This window comes from Lates calcarifer, linkage group LG13 (genome assembly GCF_001640805.2).
Source record: "Lates calcarifer isolate ASB-BC8 linkage group LG13, TLL_Latcal_v3, whole genome shotgun sequence".
NCBI lineage: Eukaryota > Metazoa > Chordata > Actinopteri > Centropomidae > Lates > Lates calcarifer.
In genome coordinates this window covers 8,341,412-8,357,441 of record NC_066845.1, presented here as the reverse complement: position 1 = coordinate 8,357,441, position 16,030 = coordinate 8,341,412, and the positions used below count along the sequence as shown (strand labels likewise).

Here is a 16,030-nt window from a genome sequence, read left to right as displayed (position 1 = left end):
AAATCGAGAAAGTAACTGGCAGATTAACAATTAATCAAATTATTTATTTCAGCTTTAGTTCACTGTTTTATGGAAATGTCAGCACATCAAAGATTTAATCATAATGCAAAAATAAAACTGAATATTGAACATAAGATTTCAAACTTTCAAACAAGGTATAAAATATTCAACTAAAGCCATTATCAGTTCATTTTTTTGTTCATTAACCTTTGCCAGTGCAGTTATGAATCTGCTCAACACAGTACCTACAAAGCCAACAAGCCAAATTTCCCTTGTAAATGTTCCTTGTCTGTTACAAACATGTAACAAAATACAAACAAACTGATTTAACATGTACATGTAGCCATTTTCTTTGTTGCATATTATTGGGGGTACTTATTTCATTCATTTTGGTCCCAATGTCAAACACTCTGCTGCATATACTGGACTTTGGCTGTGCTTGAAATGTTTTCAGAATCAGAGATGCACCACAGGATCACACAGATTCTGTACTTCATTCTCTGAAGCGCTCGTGAGTGTAGATCCCACTGCTGCGAAAGTGGCTCTGTGATTTTGCACCACAACTGTAACAGTGATTTTTACTTCTCACCTTCACTAAGACATGAACCAGACACGAACTCTGGATCATAACAAGATTAAAAGTTCACAGTCGTGCCAGCAGCTCTGAGAAGCTCTGCTTAGACACTGTGGTGTTTTTGAGCTAAATCTGAACATTTGCATGTTAACAGTGACAGTGCTACACATGCTGACATTCATCATCTCAGTTGAGTGTGTCAGCATGTTAACATCTGATAGCTCTAAACACAATAACACTGAAGATGATGGGCATGTCATTAGTTTTTCATGTATTTAACCATAAACATGAAGACGTAAGAAGTTAAAATGGCAAATCAGATGAAGGATACCAAAGTTACCAAAGTTATTACAATTCATTCTGTAGGGACCCTATCAATCAATTCAATTCATTTGAAAAATAATGTTTGGCTAGTTACACTATATTGAAAGGTCCATAACCTTGTAATGCCACTGGAAGAAAGTCAGGAATTATCACCAATTATCATTTACATCTGCACAAAACTTCATGGCAATCCATCCTGTAAATGTTGAGATAGTTCAGTCTGGACCAAACTGGTGGACCTACTGACAGTCTGGCATTTCAGTTTCTAAAAACTGAGGCTAATGATTATAGCCTCTCTTTCAGTCTGCTGAGGTTGTTATGGCTTCACTGGTGACGCCTTGATTCTGATAATGTGCTTTTCGACCTCCTTGGCCATATCAGTAATGCCCATCCTGATGTCCAGCGGCAACACATTCTCCTCATCCAACGGAGGCTCTAAGATTTCAAACTGGGACCGCAGCAGCTCTGCTTTCATGTAATGTCCCCTCCGGTACGTCATCCTCTGGTAAATGAGATCGTACTCACCATGTAGGAAGAGAAAAAAGACATCGGGAAGAGAGGGAGGCAGGATCTCCTGGTCTTGACCGGAAGAGAACGCGAGGGCTTTGGAGCCGTAAAGCAGGATCTGTCTGTAGAGGCGCTTCAGGGCTGAGCATGCCACAAAAGCATCAGAGCCTGAACACCTCTCTCTGGGGTAGAAAGACACATACATATTCAGGTAGTTAATGAGGGCAGGAATGAACACTGAAATGTTGCGTGGATAAAAAGAAAAATGTAAAAAAAAAAAACAAAAAAAAACAACAGGGACACAAACTAAACAAACATAAAGTGAACTCTGGTCACAAACACAGTGAGAGAAAAGGGAGGTACAAAGAAAAGCGGGGACACAAGGACGAGCAGATAGAGGAAAGTAAGTGTGACTGAGTGGAAGACTTAAGGAAAAGAAGTCTTTGATGTCGCCGCAGACGTTTTAAGAAAGAGATGGCACACTTTTCGCTTCTCCCTCACCTCGTCTCTACACTCTCACTCACTTAATCTGTCTTTACTTTCCCAAACTCCCTTTCCTCGCTCTTTGGTTTTCATCTCAATTTTCAAAACCATCTTTGATATTTTTGATCTTTTTCGACAATTTCACGCCTGCACATCCTTACCTCGCAGCTCCGCTCTTCAGCTCCCTCTCACTCTCTAAACCCATCATCATCTCCATTTCTGTCATTAAAAACGATCTTGTGTTTTCCATGCGAGGGTGTGTTTGCATAATCTCTCTGTGTGTATATACACAATATATACGTGCATGTATGAATATATGAGAGCTTTGATTATTCTTACCTCTGAATGACTTCATGTAGTTTAAGAAGCCAAGGAAATCTGTCCTGAAGAAACAAACGATAACAAAATAACTGGATATATTTATGTTGTAAACAGCATGCTTTAAGACTGTAGCATACATATTTCATTTCTAAGAGATATTAGATCATGCTGGCAGAGGTTAGTTTAACAGCACCTTAGAATACTGTAATTTTTCAACTGCTATGTTACATTTTCTATTCAGATTTATCATTGTCTAAAGAAGCAGCCCTTAACCTTTAAAGAAACATTCAGGGGAGCCCTAGGGGTTAAAGTGTTGACTGCGTACTGCATTGTCTCCACTTTGCATCTGGCTGGGGACCTTAGTTGTGTGTCATTCCCCATCTTTCTCTCCTCTCATCTCTCTATTGCTTACTGCCAAATAAAGGACTGTAAATAAATAATACCCAATAAATGATGAAACTGTTCTTGATCTCTGTGATTTTTGCTTGAGAAATAATGCAGCCTCTAATCTCCTCCAAAAGGTCAATTACCATACAAAGAAAAATAAATGGAGGGAAAGCTTCTCTCACACCAGGAAAGCAACAGATACTGTCTCACTCACTGTTGGGGTAACTAGATTCTGACTTTGCCCTTTAATACAAGCAGGTAGATGAATCCAATCACACACATTCCTGGTTTCAGGGTATCACCGGCTGTCAGAGGGGCAAACCGTGCGCTGCAGAACATCATGGGTGAGCTGATAGCCACAATAGTGAAGCCAGATTTTATAATCAGACTGAAGGTTATTCTCAAACCTACATAGAGATGTTGCTCATAAAAAAACAAAACTACATTCAGATATTACAAATCCATCTGAAAAATGAATGTAAAGTGTTTATAGTGGATCTGATAACTCTAAGTTGCCAATATTTTCTGTTGAATGGACTTAACTCACAGAGTCTTTTAAAGAACCAATCAGGGAAACAAACAGAGATGAGGCAGACAGACATGGCAGCACAAACACATCTTTGATCGCACTGCAGTGAGAAATTTGGTTACAACTGGACTGGAGTCATTTTTTTCACACAGCAATGCCTTTAACATGAAGGAGCTGAATTCGAATGAGAGAAATCACATTCTCTTATATCCAGGCTTCTGAGCACACTCATGTCCTATTTTATGCCAGCCTCAACCTGCCAACTCTGATACTGGCATGAAAACACATTTTTGCCACAGCCTGACAGTAATCCTGAATTTACATTTCTGCCTCACCTCATCATTTATGCTCAAACTGCCAACTGTTGAGTATTTTTAAAATATGCCAAAGCATTGGACAGAGCAAGTCCCAGGGTAACTCTTCCCGCTGCTCAGAGCAGATATCTGAGTGGGAGGTTATCATCAGCCACCAAACACCGCCACCAAGCAAACGGCTGCCAAATGTTGGCTCTGCCTGTAAGTTTGTATACTCATCTTTTGGAAGACAGCCAGCCAATTGTTTGGTAGGTCTCCTTTTATTTTGAAAGTCAAAGTGGACAGGGAAAAGATAAATATTGAACAAATAAAAATAAATGACTCAACTGAATTTTAGGATCGTGGGCTCAGTTTCCCTCCCTGCTGCTTTCACTGTCTGCTCTGTCTGCTCCAGTGGAGCTCCCTCCAGCTACTTGTTGAGTTTTTCTGTCTGACAAAATGATGAAGAGGAGAAATGATGCAGCACTCCAGGGACACATTCACACACACACACACACACACACCTAGGCTGACCTTGTCTGTGAGCGGTTCACCCCGAGCCATCTTCTCAACATTCTCCTGTGGGTGGAAGTTATCCCCTTCATGCAGGGGCCAGCCCAGCTGGTGAATGAAAACACACATACAGGGTGAATATCAAGTAATGTGTGTGCACAAGCATGAATGGACAGGTATCCCTGTGTGTGTGTGTGTCTGGCGGTGGTGTTCGTGGGGGTGGGGGTCCAATTACCTTTTCTGAAAGAAGAGCCCCTAAGGTGCTTCTGTATAAGAAAAGGAAGGAGACAGAACTGATACAATGAAATTATTTTTACGGCAAAATCAAAGTTATAAAGTTACAAAAAAAGACTTGAATCTGACACCTCTACTGGTTTAAGCCAAAGCTGTGTTATTTATTCTATCTATCTATTATATTGCAAGGAGCAACTAATGGGGCATTAATAGTTAAATTACCACCCACTCATCACAAATGTGAATAAATATCTCATGTATTTTCTCATTTAATTTTTGATGCTTTTTCCTTATGTAACTCCATAAACTTAAATATGTTGGTTATACTCTTCTTAATGTGCTGCTTAAGTCCCAAATAAACAGATAAACAGCATACACACTGTATACATACTTTCCACAACCTGAGACACCCATTATGATGTAGATCATCTTGTCTGTGGATCTTCAAACACCCAAAGGCGGCTCCTGAATCCTGAATTGAATCAAGCATAGGAATACGTAGAAATAATATCAGTGCTCATGTGACGTTACCAGTAGTAAACAGACTACCAACACACTGTAAAAATACTCCACCATGAGTTTAAGTCCTGCATTGAAAATGTAAAAGTATGCAAGTCTAATCAGGAAAATGCACTTTAAAATATTTGAAGTAAAAGAAATCAATGTGGAAAGTTGGCCCCAGTGAGTGTTATGCTATATATCATATAATTAGATTGCTTTCACTCATTGCATTAATGTAAAAGCAGGATTTTATTAAAGTTTGGATACATTTTAACAGTTTTGTATAGAACTGCAACTAATCATTATTTTGATTGTGGATTACTATGCTGATCAACTCTCTGGATTATAGGATAGATTATTTAAAGTTTATAAAAATTAAATAAATGCCTGTTAAAATTACCCAGAGCCCAGAGTGACACTTTAAGTGACCAAGTACAAAATAATTAAAAGGAAAGAAAGCCAATCTTCTCATGTGAGAAGCTGGGATACTACTCTGCGATATTGTTATGTTTACTTACGCTAAATATCTGAGTATACCACCACTGAACGCTTTCAAATTAATGTAGGGCTGGAAAAGGGCAATATTTCTCTGCAGTGGAGTAGAGGTATAAGTGGTATGAAGACAAAATATTCAACAAAAACCCAGGCACCATTTGCAGAGTAAGATATATATCACCGCTTGATGTAACCTACCGTTGTGGTGGTGCTGCCGTAGCTGGAAAACCCTGCACAGGTGTAGCCTACCACTAAGCATATTTCATTACCTCTGACATGTGCCGACAGCTCTGACTGACAGGGTAAGCACTGTCCTTCCTGCATCGACGAGTTGGACCATGGCCGCCGGCTGTTTTGATGGAGTACGCGATGACGCACAAAGAACGTCAGCTACGTCGCCAATTAAAGGGGCCAAGCTCTGTTCGTAACACGTTCAGATTACGTCGCAGCCAAATTGCCCTTGACGTCATTATTGATGAAAATAAAATATTCTCGCAGTTAGAAATAGGCGAGGTTTGCATCATGGCTGTTTTTCTTTCAAAGATCGATCACTTGATGAATTATTATAAAATAATGTTATATATTTCTCAAAGGCAACACAGACGTATAGAAAAAATTCTCATGATGCACACCTTAAAGGCAACACAATAATGATGGATGCAAGATCCAGTTTATTCCACCATATGACTACTGATAATTATTCATCGATAGCCTATAAACTAAGGCCTTCAGATAAAACTCGCAGCTTGTTTTAATCAGCCTGAATTATGAAAATATGAAGTTACTGTCATTGGATAGGCTATTTCAAATTCCACAGGGTGGCTGATTTACATTCACCATCTGGCAATCTGACACAGGTGGGACCAGAACTGCAATGTGAACGTTCATGCTGAAATTTAGAGAGAGAGAGAGAGAGAGAGAGAGAGAGAGAGAGAGAGAGAGAGAGAGAGAGAGACGTGGGGGTGAGCAAGCCAGTGAGTGAGAGAGAGAGAGAGAGAGATAGAGAGAGAGAAGAAAAAGCCATCCTCCCTCCTGTAGATCCATCAGTGGGCAGGCAGGAGACGGATGCAAGCTCTCCTCCCTCCCGCTCTGTTGCATCCATCCATTCTCTTATCCATCCATTCATCTCTCCATCCACCCATTCATTTCCAAGGGCGTCACAAAGGGGTGACAAGACCCAACTGAAAGGCACATACATGTATACGTGTGCATGCGCGAGTCCCCTTGTGTATGTATGCGTAGCGTCTGGTCTGCCTGTGGATCCGCTGACATGAGGAGCTGAAACAGAACCGACAGAAGGATGAAAATGCTCCGGTTTCGCAGCCCCAGCATCCGCTCCTTGGACCAGGAGGTCCTCTGCACGATCCGGTTACTGGACGACTCCGAGATCTCCTGCAGCATCCAGGTAGACGAATTAAGCCTCAACCACCTCGTGCATTGTGATCTATGATTACTGCAAAAAACATCACGTGCACGCAGCGGATGAATTTTGATCATATAGGGTGAATTAAAACTATTCTCCATTTAAAGCTGTTTATTATTATTCTGATCATGTCGTCGTTTTGGAACGACAAAGACCATTTGAGCGCAGTGTTCTTCTAGTTTCCATGCCGCTGTGATTTACGGGAGAGGTTGCACGCTTTGCTCCATTCTGCCTATTAGAATAGATATGTTGTGCAGAGGGGGGCGAAGCATATCCAGTGATTATCCTTGCATTTGTGTTGGGTCCATGCAAGATGTGACCCACATGGGAAGAAGTTGGGATGAAGTTTAATTGATAGCAAAGGAAATGATGGAGCTCCATGGGTGTGGTGGTGATAATTGAACTGATGACAAGGGCAGGAAGGACTTCTGTTTGGGTTATTGATTTCAATTAGTCATGTGAAGCTGTGTGTCTGGGGAGAGAGGTAGACAGTTGTGCCTACTTGTGTGCTCTGACTTCTATTGTCTGCCTATAAAGATGGTGATAGCTGTCGTTTCTGCCATAGTCGTCTTTAAGTGTGCCCACTCTACACCCAAGAAAGTCACTCCAGTATAGCACTCAGCTGATGAGTGGCTGCGTTGTCAAGCTAAAACCCAGGTTATTCTGATAAAATCTTGGAAAGCGGCATTTGATAACACAAGGTTTTTCTCAAAAGACAAGTTTGTACTCTAAATTACCCAGAAAAACTCACAACATTTAAAGTCCCCATATTTGGAATTGGAGGCTGGGACAACATGAAGGACAGAGGATCTATAACTAATTACAATCTTTTCTTTCCTTTAAAATGACTCAGGTAGTTACGGTCCTCCACTTTTATTGATTACAGAGAAACTACATCCTCCAAAAAAGCACCTCTGTTCATTATTTGTCTTTTTGCCGCTGAGGGAGCCAAACGTGTACACGAACTGCCGCTCTAAAAGAAAAAAGAAGTTGTATTCTCCAGTATGGAAGCAGACTGATGAAGGTGTGGCCAAGATCATGATCTGCTATCTGCCAAGTCTGCACATGGCTAAAGAGCTGATCCTGTGAATTATAACTAGTGTCTTCCCCTCATTCGTTTATCAGTTTTGTGTGGCTTTTGTGTTGTTACCTTCACAGACCTGCAGCTGCGAATAGTGATTTTCTGTTAATTTAGCCTGGCTTGTAGCTGACAACAAGGAACTGATGCACAAGCCTCCACCAGCCAGCTGGAAAATTGGCATGAGAGGAATAAAATCTGATGACTGGATCCAGTTAATGGATGGTAGGCTTTAAATACTGACTCTTTCGAGATTTAATATTGAAACCATTTTTTGGCTGCCTTAACAAAGGAAAATAAAAGTTTCCTTTGTTTCCACAAACAAATTAGATCCTGTGGGCCCACAGTGGAGATCAAGCCTAACTCGTGGGTCCCTGAGCTTTAGCTGCTGCCAGAGATGTAAAAGTAAAATCTTGCAAATCTGCCAAAGTATGATTCATAAATCTCATAAGTCATAAATCACATTTAATAAAGGACAGTGCATAAAAATGTGCAGTGCTATGCTATATGGCTTGACATTATTAATTATTGTTCTATTAAATTCCATTTTATTACACCTTCAGCATTGCACCAAATCCTTCAAAGCAGCACCAGCTTGTTGACAACCCAATGAGTTGGACAGAGTTGAGAGCGCAGTCAGTGAACGCAGCTCCGAGCAGCACCTCCTTCGTCTCATTCTGGGCCGCCTTCAAAAAGAAGTTGTCAGCTGCCTCCAGCCCTGTTGTCTGACCCCGAAAGACCGAAAACACGCACTGCATGTCAACACTAACTGTCTGGCTGATTTTCTACATGTAGCCAATCAATGATTTACAAAACACCATTAAGTGCACTGAGAGAAAAGGAAAGAGAGGAAGAGTTTGTGTCTGCTTCTTTGTGTTTTCGTGCTCACATGCATGTATACCTGTGTGCTTGTGTCTTTGAGAGCACAAAAGTGTGTCAAACTCAGTGTACACGTCTGAGAACATTAAAGTGAGATGCATGAATGCAAGCTTGTGAATATGAGGGGGTGTGTGTGTGTGTGCTTTCAGCTGTGTGTCTGTGTATCTATACACGATAAGGAAATGGACAGTTATATTTCTAGCTGACTGCATTTTCCAGGTCTTTCTTTAATGGCTTTGTGTTCCGGTGCTGAGTTGCTCCTTCCTACATATTTCATGACATCCTGCGCTCCTCATGCTACACTTCAGCCGCTCGACAACAGCACTTCTCCTCTTTCCACTGTACTGAGACTTCCATCTCTTACTTTATCTGCTTATTTTTTTCTCCCTGCATTGTAACTGTCTGTCTTCCCCATGTCGTCTGTTCTGCTGCTCTCCGTTGTTGGGAATATGTGGGTCAGGATGAGATGCCAAAGACAGCCATCATAAAAATCTCAAATGCATCACAACTGAATAGTTTGCTTAATGTGAGTCTGCAAGGTGTTTATTTCCTTTAACTTTATTCTAAGGCATCAGTTCTTGACTTTGTATAAAACTTGGGTGCATTAGCCAGGTCCCCTTGGGTCACAGTGTTTGGCACTGCATGGATTATCCTGCCTGAATGAAGACTTGAAAATATCTTGAAAAGCCATGATAACTGTGAATATTTCCAAGGCAACAAAGAATGAAATTTTGCCTGCGAAGTGGATTTATTACTGGAATGGTCATTGCGTAACATGGCTCATTAATGCAACTGCAAAAATAACAAGGCCAGTTCATGTCTACAGCACCTTTAAACTACAAGGCAATTACTTTGCATAAGACAAAAAATGGCATCAAGACATGATATAAAAGAAACACAAGAGGATATTTAAGAACTAAGATATTTAAGAGTAACACAAGATGTAAGTTATGCTAAAATTAAGCTGAAATTGAATTGACAGTAAATATTACAGGTGCAGTTACAGTGCATTGCAAGATATGTGAGTGAACAGTCCCAAATTTAGTTCAATAAAATAAAATGTAAACAGTTTTAAAAGCAGAGTGTTGGAGCAGGTTTTGTGGTCACATTTTGACATGATTACAAAATCTTATATTCATACAGAGTTAACATTAGTGGAGACACTTGTTTTTAATCTGACTACTCTCTGAATGCACACAGCAAAGCTCAAACCAGTGTGAGCTTCAGAACTGAAACTCTTCCCCAGCCGCACCCAGCTTCATTCCTTAAACATTTTTAGCTATCGACATAATCCAAGTGGTATGTGAGACTGTATCTTATATACAGATCATCACTCAATCAAATGTTTGATCAATTATAGAAGTACCAACTTTAAAAAAACAACTATTTTAAATCCCTTGTCATTAACAAATACAAACAAATTACCATAATTATACGGACAAAATCATCACAGTCTTTTATCCTATCATATCAATGGGATGGAGTAGTAAAAAAAAGAGTGTGTATGAATATATGTGTGTGTATCAGGGAGAGTGGGTTGTATTTTCTGAATTTACAGTATAGTGTATAAACATGTTAAAATAGATAACGATGACAGACTCCAGCAGAGCATATTTATTTTTAAGTTGTTTACTGTGACACTAAGAGTAGCTTTACAGACGAATATAAGGCAGTGGGAGAGGGTGTGTATGTGTGTGTGGGGGTATGTGGCTGTGTGTTTGCGCAGGTGTGTGTGTGTGCTTTGCATGTGCGTCGACAGCCCTGGGGAGGGGTGAGTGTGCGCAGCCTGCTGCTCTCATGTTCAGTGGTAATGTTAAGTCAGACCTGCTGCAGGAGAGACACGTCAGGATCAATACACAGTGACCTCCTCTGCTTTCAGCTCTTCTCTCCTTCATCATCCACTCTTTTCCCTCTCATCCTCCCATCAGTCCTTCTCTTCTTTCCCTCCCTCGTCTCCTCCGAGCTCTCATCTTCCCACTCCTTCCTCTCCTGCTCCCTTCTTTCACCCCCACTTATCCTTTGACTACCTTTTCTCACTTTCTATTTTTACATCTCTCATCTATATCTTCTTCCACCCTCCCCTCTAACTCTCTCTTTCTTCCTCCTCCTTCTCTGTGACACATCATGTATAATTAAGGGAGATCACTGTTCTTCATGAGGCCAACATCAGTCAGCTGTCAGCGATGCGCTACACCACGAGTGTGTACATATGTGTGCACATGTATGTGTGTGTGTTTGGAGGGTGGGGTAACTGTGGCTCGCCTGAATGAAAGATTTAAGAGTAGCCGCTGAGCCAAAGTTCTGCAATTATGGACATTAATTCACCATACTTAGCAAGAAATGACTGACTGGCACCAAAATAGCTTGCAATCACTTGAACCTTGTGAAAGCTCGAATATATATCAGCTGATTGTGCTGTTTCTATTCTTGTGCAGGTTACCTTATCAATACATCACTACCACAGACTATTTAAAAATGTGTATGGATGCTGGTTTTATTTTTCACTGCATCTGCTTTTTACTCAAGGAGAGGTGTGAGTGTGTGTAGCTGAGGTGGTGCTGGTCTTTTACTTACCAGCTTTTTTTGTGGGTGACTGTGTGTGTGTGTGTGTGTGAGCAATGCTGAGGCAGTGCTATTGTTTCGGCTGGTAGGCATTCTTTGGAGCAAGTTATAAATAGTATCAGTTTTCTATTCTTATCCCACTTGCTGGCGCCTCTTTGATGCTCCTTCGAAGATGACTAAAGAGAAATAATCCTTTTTCTGACTTGTATTTGCAACTGAGAGGAGGCAGAGCAAGATGAGAAGGCAGGACAGGACTCCCTCCTGTCCTGCCTTCCCTCCTGACCTCAAAAAAAATGGGTGAGGGGGAAAGAAAGAGAGATGGTTGATTAGACAAAATATAGGATGACATGGTTGGCCACAACATATGAGCTGTGAGAATGACAGCAACAAATCAACAGGGTGAAGGAAGGAATTGGAGAGGAGATGAGGTGGAGCAGCTATGGAAAAAACCAAAAAAAAACAAAAAACAAACAAAAAAAAAAAACAGATTAAGCAGATTAAAACATGAAACAGATTTGAGATGAGACTGGCAGAGCAGGCCGGTTTTGAAAAAGGGGAGATGAGGTAGTCAGAGGGAGAAAGACTGAGATAAGTCCGAAGTTACACCTGCAGCTGATTTTTATTCATTGTCTTGCTCAAGGACACTTCAGCACCAGATCAACCATTTGAAGGACAGCCTCCTTACTCACCATCACCAGGCCTGATGATAACCACAGTAAACACGTATTTAAAATGACATGTGTTCATGCAACAAGCACAGATATGACAAGCAGCTTGTTTATCTTATTGGTAAAATGAATGCATATATGAATGTGTTCACAAATAAGGAGGTATGTGGTCATTTGTTAGAACAGGACAGAGAAAGTGACAGGAGAAAAAGCAACTGCAGCACACATATATTTCTACCACCTTTTGAAAAACTGTTTCTAAATGCTTTGACAGCTCATCTGTTAAAAACAGACAACGTATATTAAACAAGCTAAACAAGAAGCAACCATGCAATAAACAACAGAGGTAACATCAACGATTGTTACCTTAAGCCATAAGTGCCCATGGTTTATAGGAGACTCTAGGACCTCATTATCTGTACTGCCTTCCAGGGAGTCATGGTTACATAAATTAAAAATGAACAATACAACAATTAAAACATATCAAACAGTAACAAACTACACAATCATGTATGTATTTTCATGCATTTATAGTAACAGCATGTAAGTCCAAAAGCAATGTATTATACTTTGCTTGCTGGTATACTTTTCTAATTTTGCAAAGGCTGCTTGAACCAAACATCTCTGCTGTAGTTCAAACACCAGTTCAACCGCATCTGCATTTATATTGTTTGTTTTTATATTATATATGAATATGGAATTTAAACAGACGAAAGAGAAAACTATTGTTATGTGTCGCCATCTGTGAAGCTGAACATTATATAGAGGACAGAATGTTCTTTGTGTTTGTGTGACCACATCGTTATTGTGTGAGCGTGCATACGTGCTGCATTAACCCCTTTTCTTGGAGGAAACACACAACATAGCTTATTGCATCATACGGTTAGACTTTAGAAAAGAAAAAAGAGAGGCAGGAGCAAGCACATGCAGACAGAGAAACATTAATTTGTGCAAAAAACATGCAAATAAGCGAGCAAACAGACCTTTTACATGCTCAAACTCACACACAGCCTCTCTTTTGTCCATCATGGATCGTTTGTTTGACTGCCACAAAATTTGGAACATCCTGTGGTGCAAAGATAAGCTCCGTCAATGAAGCCATCATGTGCACGCACTCATAATTGCAGCGTTGGGTCTACAGTCATGCAATCATCACACGTTCTTTCTCCTGCCGTCCTATGAGTTAGTGTCCAGCTGCACATAGAGCAAGAGTGATGACGATCCATTGTAATAGGAACTGGTTCTGCTCCATATATTGATAATTTACGGCTCTAGCTCTAAGCTTATTAGGCGGTGTGCCCACCCGTGAACGTGAAGTGTGTGAGTGTAGGTGCATATGACATGTTTTATAGCCTGTGTGTTGATTTGTGCATACCTTCATGTGCATGTTATGTGTGAATGCGAGCGTCTCTGCAGCATTGCAGGTGATGATGAGGGACAAAGGGACACTGGAACAAGGTCATAGTCACTGTTATGGGTGCTGCTCACAGAGATGGGAAGGATTATCCACTTAATATATAAATATTTGAAACTATAAGATTATTACTGGACCTATATTTGCTAAAACAATTATTTAAGGCATTTTAACATGGGAGATTAGTGTTTCAGCAATCTATATACTGACCCATTTAACAAAAAAAAAAACAAAAAAACATGATGACAGACATCAACATTGCACAGAGGAAATTACTGCTGACCACTTGTAAAGTGTAAGATTTACTGTAATTAGTGCTTCATGAATTAAAACAATTAGCACACAAAATCAAAAAAGAATGATTAGAACAAGCACAAAAACAGCAAAACAGAGCAGCTTTGTGAGGCTGAGTGAGCTGAACACTAACATCAGCATGCTATCATACTCATGCTGACAATGCTAACATTGCTGATGTTCAGCATGTATAATGTGTTTATCATCTTAGTTTAGCATGCTGATGAGCTAACATTTGATTATTACTTTTTTTTAAAAATACATCTGATGTGAGTCTGATGGGAATTTGTTTTGCAAGTATTTGATTAGAAACCAAAGTACTGGACAAAGTAAATATTTGACAAGGTGATGGCACCAGAAGAAAAGGCAGGGGATTGAAGTTATTACAGTTCATCCTAAGGAGAACATGAATATCATAGCCAGTAGTTGTTGAGAGATTTCAGTCTGGACCCAAGTGGTTGACCAGCCAACAGACATTAACATCCCAACATGATGATGATGTGTTTAAAAAATAGCTAAAATGTCTTTTAAATTGGACGATCTAGTTGTAAGAGTTGAAACTGTTTCAAAGCCCTTCCATATGCCAAGTCTGTAGCTCCAGGCAAGAGTCCATTACTGTTGTGGGTCAGTGGTTGAAGAGGTTAAACCTAACACACTCTGTAATGCAGCTCACTAGATCAATACCTCACTGGAGCTGTGTGGGTTTCACTCTGATATATGATGTCCTGCTTTGTCTCTTCACACTGCTCAGCTCAATTGTTCCTTTCAGATATGCAACAGAGACAGCATGGGCTTACTAATAAGACATGTACTGATAAATGCTGTGATGATGGGAGGCCAACACAGAGGGGGTGAGATGGAGGTGGTGAGGTCAAGCATCTCTTTCTAAAGGTTTCTCTCCTTAATATAGATTGGATGTGTTCCATAATTCAGCTCCCAGACTTGAAGTGTTTGATCTTCCAATCTTGCAGTCAGCGTAGCCTCAGAGGATGATTGTATTTGCATCTCAACTCTGTAGCTTACTTTTAAAATCTGTTTTAAGATATTACTACCACAGCTTTCCCTACATGTTTTCCAGCAGTCTAGTCATTAAAATAGTCAGAATTAGGCATTTAAAACCAATTAGCTGCTGGTGACTTAGTCATTACAAACTCATGCTGCACAGCCACATATTGCTCAAACTTCATTTTAAATTCTTGTGGAGACGACAGAAAAATATAAAAAGAATAGTGTGTGTGTGTGTGTCAGGTTAACATTTGCAGAAATGTACTTTTCAATTGCAAAACCTTGCAGCATAAGTGAGTCTTGTGTTAAAAAATCTGCTTGTCTAACTAAAGCTGCTACAGGGAGAATAAAAAAGGAAAACTGGATGCCAAGGGGATGGAAAATTAATATGTTTGAGGATATGTTTGCTCAAAAATGTGTTCCTGCATCCTGAGAAATAGAAAGAGAAGAGCTTTTAACTCAGGTCTTCTCCTCTTCTTTGATCCTCTGCATTGCTTTTCCCACACCCCGCGTCCAGCACATCGATTTGTCTCTCTTGTATCCTGGTCAAGCCTCTGAATCGATCCATTCATTGGCTCGGGGGCTGGAGTTTTGGGTGGTAAATACAAACTGGCTTTAGAAATATTGGCACTGTTGATAATAGGAGGACAATGTTGTCACACATGCACAAAAGCCTGCTTACACACTCATCCTAATTGGCAAATAAATTGGCTAATTGGTCCAGTAGCATCTTAAATCTCTGTTTCCCTAAAGAGTAGCAGCAGTGACAACAGAGAAAAGCCATGAATTAGTGTAGCATGTGTCTTTAAGGCAGCCTCTAGGCTTTTTAAATTGGTTTGTGCGGAGGTAACAAAAAAAAAAAGGAGGGGGGGGGCATTATCTTTTAAGACTCACTACTCTCTTTCTCTGTCTCCTTCACCTCCCTCCCTGTGTAAGCAGACAGGACTGTGTGTCGGTTTCTTCGCACAGAATCACAGAAATTTAACGCTCTTTCTCCTCACAGTGTTTCAGCCAATTACGTATGCCGTGTCATGAAACGAATTGCGTCAAAGTCGATAAGGACCAGTCATAATTGAGCTGGCATGCATATTAATTAAACAACAAACGGTGTTTAACTGGGCCAGGGCACCCAGGGTCCTAGTGCTTGACTCATGGTGGTCATAAAGTCCTGAGACATTGATGTTAGTAAGTCAGGAGTCAGAACACAGGTTTTAAACCACAACCATGAAGATTTTAACATCAGGCAGTAAGTGAATTGTTTCATTGTTAAAACACATGACCTAAGGTTTTATTATTAAAGGTAACTTCAAGCATTTTTCATATCAGTGGATGACTGATTTGGCCCAGTTTGTCTCTCTCATGTAATATCACTGCATTGTCGTCACAGTGCTAAGCAACCATTTTTCAGAAGGAAAAATCCCTGGTGGATCTGCAGGTTGTTTAACAACACTTACCACAGCTTGGAAGGTATTTCCATAATCCTTAAAGACTCTCTTGTCCATCTTGACAAAAACTTTCATCAGTTGCATGATAAAAAAAATTAACC

The 16,030-nt window shown here is 40.3% G+C and overlaps 2 protein-coding genes across 6 annotated transcripts in view; one reads left to right on the top strand and one right to left on the bottom strand.

Moving 5' to 3' along the window:
• Window positions 1-23: 23 nt before the first annotated feature.
• Window positions 24-5,529, bottom strand: LOC108878771 (IDNK gluconokinase). Of its 4 annotated transcripts, none has more exons than XM_018669748.2 (6): window positions 5,431-5,529; window positions 4,557-4,637; window positions 4,167-4,197; window positions 3,953-4,039; window positions 2,228-2,271; window positions 24-1,587 (listed from the first exon to the last, which is right to left on the bottom strand). In XM_018669748.2, the coding sequence occupies exons 2-6, from the start codon at window positions 4,592-4,594 to the stop codon at window positions 1,215-1,217; spliced, it is 573 nt and encodes a 190-aa protein (XP_018525264.1). In that variant the 5' UTR covers window positions 4,595-4,637; window positions 5,431-5,529; the 3' UTR covers window positions 24-1,214. The 4 variants fall into 4 exon arrangements, with proteins under 4 accessions (XP_018525264.1, XP_018525263.1, XP_018525262.1 ...); XM_018669747.2 differs by having other exon boundaries at window positions 5,360-5,498; XM_018669746.2 differs by lacking the exon at window positions 4,167-4,197 and having other exon boundaries at window positions 5,431-5,523.
• A 378-nt stretch (window positions 5,530-5,907) lies between these two features.
• The window catches only part of frmd3 (FERM domain containing 3), a 52,090-nt gene continuing 41,967 nt past the window's right edge, over window positions 5,908-16,030 (top strand). For both annotated transcript variants that reach the window (XM_018669321.2, XM_018669320.2), the window contains exon 1: window positions 5,908-6,566. In XM_018669321.2, coding sequence (XP_018524837.1) covers window positions 6,462-6,566 — 105 coding nt within the window. In that variant the 5' untranslated portion in view covers window positions 5,908-6,461. The remainder of the gene's footprint in view (window positions 6,567-16,030) is intronic.